The sequence below is a fragment of the Macrobrachium rosenbergii genome, chromosome 44, assembly GCF_040412425.1.
Source record: "Macrobrachium rosenbergii isolate ZJJX-2024 chromosome 44, ASM4041242v1, whole genome shotgun sequence".
In the NCBI taxonomy this organism is placed as follows: domain Eukaryota; kingdom Metazoa; phylum Arthropoda; class Malacostraca; order Decapoda; family Palaemonidae; genus Macrobrachium; species Macrobrachium rosenbergii.
In genome coordinates this window covers 7,098,425-7,105,503 of record NC_089784.1, presented here as the reverse complement: position 1 = coordinate 7,105,503, position 7,079 = coordinate 7,098,425, and the positions used below count along the sequence as shown (strand labels likewise).

Below are 7,079 nucleotides of genomic sequence, written 5' to 3'. Positions count from 1 at the left end.
ATAATGTAGAAGAGCAACTAAAATTAAATAAACAGGACTACAGATTGTCTCATTAAATCAATACACAATGATCTTGGATTAAATAATATAGTGACTAACTCCTGAAATCATTAGTCTTTCTAAACAGAAAACTTTCCTAATTCCAATATTTCTTTGTATTAGAGAGTAAGTTTATCTTTGTCGCTTTATTCCAAATAAATATCTTTTAATTCTCTTACTATTTATCTAATTAATGTTGGCAGAATACAAAATATGCCTCAATCTCTGGCGAGGTAAGCTTTTGTTAAACCATCGGTAATTAATTTTTCTTCCATTTTTGTGAGTACTAAGTAAAACATATTCTCAATGCTACATTATTTCGACATACTTATTCGAATCACTTTCCTGGGTACTGAATGATATGCTAAGTGAAAATGTACCCCACAAACATGACACAGACATACACAGTTACGAGGAAAATGAATTGAAGTTGCAACACGACCATTCAGAGGCCACGAATCCTCCTTGAGGTCCCCTGATCTTAGAGCAATATATATCAGATAGGGCGAAAGTAAGGGAGGGTTTTGCAGAGGGGATGACCACTCCAAAAATTCTTCCTGACATTTCCTTCTTCCTGAATGTCTCCGGCAGGTTTTGGCGCTCTTATGGAGGTCCATCCAGCGCTATAAACTGCAGAGGACGTTGGGAAGGCGCAACACGAGAGGAGGAATTAGTGGAGGAGGTGGAAGTAGAAGAGGAGGTGGAGTAGGTGAATCAGAAGGAGGAGTAGGATTAAGAGGAGAAGGAGAAGGAAGAAGAGGGTCGAGGGTGGGAAACGAGATCAATTCGGAATTCTCTCTTGTTCCGGAACACATGCTTCACTTGCAACAACACCACCAACAGCAACAACTACAACAACAGCAGCATCAACTTCCACAAGCATAGAACCTACCAAGTCTTCCAAATGCTCCCTTAGTTTTACAGCCTCCAGAACTCCCTACACGTAGGTCTTCTGCATATTTTGTACATTCACAACTGTAAAAGCTTATATCATGAATGTCTGTTATTGAAAAAGCATTTCGTGACTTGCTTTAATAATACGCTATGTAAGATATATCACACGAAGCTATACAAGGTACCTTCATGTGAATTCGAGACTGTGTTGTAAGTATACACACACCCTTATAAATATGAGCACAGCTGCAAGCACAAATACGCACATGCACAAACCGTATATATATGTATATGTATGAATACATATATATATATATATGTATATATTATGTATGTGTGTGTATGTATATGTATATATATATATATATATATATATATATATATATATATATATAATAAAAGTGAATGTTTGTACTGTATGCTTGTATGTTAGTTTTTATGTAAGTTTGTAACTTTGTGCGCTACAAAAATCCGAACCGCTTGGCCAATCTAGATAAAATACGGCACGTGGCCATCATTTGACCCAACTTAGATAATAGGGTAGGTTTCAAACCCGAGCCCCCGCCCCCTTCCTTTGTAACTTATGCGGTGAATAAACTTTACGGATTTATCATATCTCATTTCATGCACTCGAGACCATAGAAATATATTATTGAAAATGCTTTTCAGTAACCAGAGTACTACCTGCATAAAAGAGACAAACAGCACAGTAATATCTGAATAAAAGGGACAGTCACCACAGTAATACCTGGATAAAAGGGACAGACAGCACAGCAGTATCTTGATAAAAGGAACAGTCATCACAGTAATACCTGGGTAAAAGGGACAGTCACCACAGTAACGCCTGGATAAAAGGGACAGTCACCACAGTAATACCTGGATAAAGGGGACAGACAGCACAGTAATAACTGGATAAAAGGGACAGTCACTGCAGTAATACCTGGATAAAAGGGATAGATAGCACAGTAATAACTGGATAAAAGGACAGCTTCGCAGTAATGCCTGGATAAAGGGGACAGACAGCTCAGTAATAACTGGATAAAAGGGACAGTCACTGCAGTAATACCTGGATAAAGGGGACAAACAGCACAGTAATAACTGGATAAAAGGAACACATACCACAGTAATACCTGGATAAAAGGGATAGACAGCACAGTAATTTCTGGATAAAAGGGACAGTCACCGCAGTAATACCTGGATAAAGAGGACAAACAGCACAGTAATAACTGGATAAAAGGGACAGATACCACTGTAATACCTGGATGAAAGGGATAGACAGCACAGAAATTTCTGGATAAAAGGGACAGTCACCGCAGTAATACCTGGATAAAGGGGACAGACAGCTCAGTAATAACTGGATAAAAGGGACAGATACCACTGTAATACCTGGATGAAAGGGACAGCCAGCACAGAAATTTCTGGATAAAAGGGACAGTCATCACAGTAATACCTGGATAAATGGGAAAGACAGAAAAGTAATACCTGGATAAAAGGGACAGACAGCACAGTAATTCCTGTCAGTTCACCCACCACTGTTCGGGGGGGTGAATGTGCGTACGAAAAAAGTAGAACTGTCAGTCGGACGGTTGACACAAACCCCTCCCCCCCTCCCTTTTCCCTCCCCCTACACGTAGATTGTCATTCAGTTTTCCCTGGCAGCACCGGGTTGGTCAGCTAGTATGAATATATATATATATACAGTATGTATATATATATATATATATATATATATATATATATATATATATATATATATATATATATATATATATATATATCTGATCATCTCTATGCCAGCAAACAATGAATTCTCCGGCTTCTGCTTCCGCTTTCTAAAGGGTTTTGGTTAGGTACGAGTATATAATAAATGAAGGAAGAGCCATGACATTTAGGCTAAAAGGCTTCAGTATTTGAGACAGTGAAAAGAGAGAGTTGGTTTGGTTGGATAGCATGATAAAAGATGCAGAAAAACAGTGAGATGAATTCCACGGATCTAAAGTTGAAACAGGGATAAAATCCCATATCTGCACTAAAAAAATAATAGAGAGGATAGGCAGCAAGATGGAGGAAAAGAGGTAAGGTAAAAGTTAGTTCAGCTAGCAACAGGCATGCAACAAACACCCTTTGATAATTATGCCTACTGCGCACCGCTTGAGTAACACTGACTGTAGTGGTATATAGCCTTTCAGCAGGGCTCATTAAATTTCTACTAAATCCTTTTTTTGTCTTTTAATGTTATTAACAGACCTCCGCAGTGTCCTCTACAATCCCTGATGGTTTTCCCCCTTTCTTGGACCAAGGTTCTGTCATCTAATTAAATTCGCACTTATTCTCACGAATTCAATAAGTGCCCACGTTACCGTTTTACAAGCTTTGGAATGCTTTTTTTTTTATTATTTTTCCGAACTTATAACCTATAACCCTTCAAGTCCAGAGCTTGTAATTTCAATGGAAGTTTTCCCTTCATGCCAGGTCTAGTTAAGAGAACTGAGATGCCTCTTGATTTATAAATATATACAGTATGTGTATATATATATATATATATATATATATATATATATATATATATATATATATATATATATATATATATATATATATATATATATATATATATATATATTACATTCACGAGGTCTGAAATAGAACTGTAATATCTAAATTAAGGTCAATACCAACACGAATTCATGTAAGGCTACTTCTCCAAATGATTAACCAGTGTACAGGAGATAACTTCGTGAATCCGCAATTGACAAACATTGCGATTATCAGAATGCTGAAGAGTCTGGAATAGAATACAATTTCATTCCAAACAATCTGATTTGGAACGGTAAAAATGGTTCTGAAGTGAATAAAAGGAATAACTAATGCAAATGAACATGGATCTGTAGAGTGACTCACTGAGAAAATGAAGACAATAATTATCATATAAAAGTGGAAACTAATTGTATCACAAAGTCTACGGAGTTTAAGCCCCAATAGAAGAAAAAAGTTCCACGATATCTCTCCTCCACAGAACAATTATAAATATAGTTCTTTTTGTATTAAGGGGAAAATAATAAGACTAGTGGAACTCGTCAGACAAAAGGTTTTCATATCATCTTAAAAATGTACCTGTGAATGATTTAATGTCGACTTTTGAAAGAAAAACAAAGTAATCGTATAAGAGAGATTGCAATCACAGTTGAAAATATGCAATATTTCATATGGAACACCCATATGAGGCCATAAGCTGTACAGGGCGATACCGAAACATAAACGCTAATAAATGGAGAAAGAAAACACATGAGAAAAAACTACCGGGTTTCTTCAGAAATTGAAGTTAGTTCGTTTTGCCATACACGAAAATTAGTAAAAGAAACTTGGTAGATACAACAAAAATTAAGGGACGCTCGTTCCGAGATGGACTAAGGAAATAAGACACAGCAATCCACTCTGAGGAGAAATGAAATTAATCATCTTACTTTGGACAACCGACATAAAAGTTTTGCGCGAAATTTCAAATTCGAATGAAGAGTATATTAATTGATCTACAAAAGTAAGTATTTTGCAATTGCCATGCAAGGAATGTAAATGGAATGTAATTATTTTAATATAATTATACGTTTATATTTGATGGTTACGAAATGAACTCTTGGTAACAATAAGGGTACGAGTTTTATTACTCAAAAGTTAACAAATGAATTTGAACTGGATTGTCTTCGTCATTACAGGATTGTTAACAGATTCATATACTGACTGAAAGCTGGGCATGGTAAGCCTAATTTCACCTATAGCGACAAGACTGCACTTTCAATAATTATGAGGAATGCTAGAGGGTGACGAATACATAAATTATCTTTAACAGAATTTTCCAACGCCATATTTTTCATGTTTCTGTAAATAATACACTTTTACAGCAGTATCGACAAAATCCACATAAACTTCACACACACTTTGTACAGGTACCCAACCAAATTTTGCAATGGGAAATTTCAATATTCTATGTCAGAGGCTAATCATCTAAACTGTAATTAACACCTTTCTCTTCGCATACCGCAACAGGTGAAAACTCTACTCCGGAGGTCTTGGGTGAGACTCCAGGAGCGCCGTGCCCCGAGGGGCAGCTACCGCGGGTCGCTAGCTGTGCGAAGCCGCAGCTGCTCAACCGTCCAGACGACGCTTCTGGACCCGAGCCCAGCCCGGCGAAACTCGTCCATTGTGTCTATATGTGCTAACTCCCAGATTGTCCGGAGAAGTAACAGCGGTGCTAATTCTCAGATGCTCACTCTGAGGGGTTCCAGAACCAGTATCTCTCAGCTGCCCCTTCCAACCTCCAACGCCGATTACGGAGGGATGCCTCTCACCTCTGCAGTTCGCAGGTCGCCAAAGGTTACCGGCGAGAGGATGAATGCCGCAGGAAGTGAGAGAGCTTTATCCAGTAGGAATTCAACGCTCAATCTGGATTCTAACTCTGTGTCGCGATCTCCCAGTCTTCTGGAGGAAATAGAAGACAATATCCCTAACTGCAGAAATGAGGCGGAGAGAGATAAAGGAGAATCCCAGCTAGCAGTGGTGTTTCGAAAAGACGATAACGGATCTTCTGTTAGTATAAACATGAAAGGGCAACCCAACAGTGACTGGATTAGTAAAGAATAAAATCTCGATTAAAAACAGTTTGTGATATGTGTTTTGAGAAAAATCCAGTGGAGAGAAATACTGCTTGGAAACTTTTTCTCATACTAATATCACTCGTGTGTTCCTAAATCGATTTGGGTTTTCATATTCTGAATGTTTCACTTCAGAAAAAAGACCAGTCATCCGATTCTCATAAAGATATATTAAGAATGTCAATAACCATACCCGGAAAAAATAGCAAGAACACAAACAAGATGAAAACAATAAACACCGTGTGCATTTATAATAAATTTTCTGTTTTATTACAATGAATGCTATATTTCTTTCGTGCGCCCACTGGGCTGACCGTTTCTCCTTTCTATCATTTGCTTGGAATTTTTGCCCTATTTTACTATTTTTTTTTTCTACGAATATTGCTCTCTCTAGTAAATATTTAATTTCATGCCAATTTTCATTACACAAAGGACGTCATACTTAAATATTCCCAATATTTACTCAGCAAGTAAATAGCTTCATTGTTTTGCTAATCTTATTCTTGTTTCTGTAACCTAGTCTGAATAGCGTTAAGTCAAAACAATCTAAAATATATTTAAGTACACGAGGGTGAACATATCCGCATTTCTTTATAAACACGACACGCATAAGATTAACTGAAATGAGTTTGCAATATTCAAATCATTAGATCTCACGCCTAAAATAATAATGTTCCCGAATCAAGTATAATGAGTTTCAGAAAGATTTAGGGATAAAATCAGCAAAAATGAAACAAATGATTTAGTAATTACGCAACCTTATTCATAAAGGATATGACTAATGGTACATCGTCTGCTACACTCATTAATTCAGTACCACAGCGTCGCTTTCCCACCGGCCCCCATAAATTATCATTTTAAACATCAAATCTTTCATTTCTCATGTGAATATTTTCACCTTAATGACAGAGAGAGAGAGAGAGAGAGAGAGAGAGAGAGAGAGAGAGAGAGAGAGAGAGAGAGAGAGAGAGAGAGAGAGGAACAGGATAGCCAGCAGACATTATTATTTTTTAAATCATTACAGAGGCACAGTCGAGCTATCGGGAATATGTAACTTTTCCCATCATCAGGGTCACTTATCTATATAATGACATCAAAAATAAAAAGTTTTGATTTGCAGTTAACTTTCGTTTTTAGACTTTTTTTTTTTACTTTATATTATTATGTATATTTTAAAGTGTTGTCAATTATAGCTGTTTTAATACTTTTAGATCTATTAAATCAGTATAGTTTCCTTACTGTTTCTTTTTATTTTTTATGTCATTATATAGATAAGTGACCCTGATGATGGGGAAAGTTATGTATTCCAGAAAGCTCGGCTTTGCATCTGCTAAGATTGAAGAAATAATAATGTCTGCAATGTTACCACGTCTCCTGGCTATCCTGTTCCTCCTTAGATTGAGGTTTTCTAGAAACGACAACATAACCAGATTATATATATATATATATATATATATATATATATATATATATATATATATATATATATATATATAT

General features: G+C 36.4%; 2 protein-coding genes across 5 annotated transcripts in view; one reads left to right on the top strand and one right to left on the bottom strand.

Moving 5' to 3' along the window:
- The window catches only part of LOC136829298 (uncharacterized), a 135,893-nt gene extending 128,887 nt beyond the window's left edge, over window positions 1-7,006 (top strand). Inside the window, exons 13-14 of one of the 2 annotated variants that reach the window (XR_010850348.1) lie at window positions 631-982; window positions 4,978-5,115. Coding sequence is in view for 1 of the 2 variants with exons in the window: in XM_067087643.1 (XP_066943744.1) it covers window positions 4,978-5,571 (594 nt within the window). In the remaining variant the exon portion in view is untranslated. Of the gene's footprint in view, window positions 1-630; window positions 983-4,977 lie in introns of both variants that reach the window. The other variant, XM_067087643.1, reaches the window with a different exon arrangement.
- Window positions 1-7,079, bottom strand: part of LOC136829302 (uncharacterized) — a 516,924-nt gene that overhangs the window by 392,925 nt on the left and 116,920 nt on the right. The gene's annotated exons all lie outside the window — the stretch shown is intronic.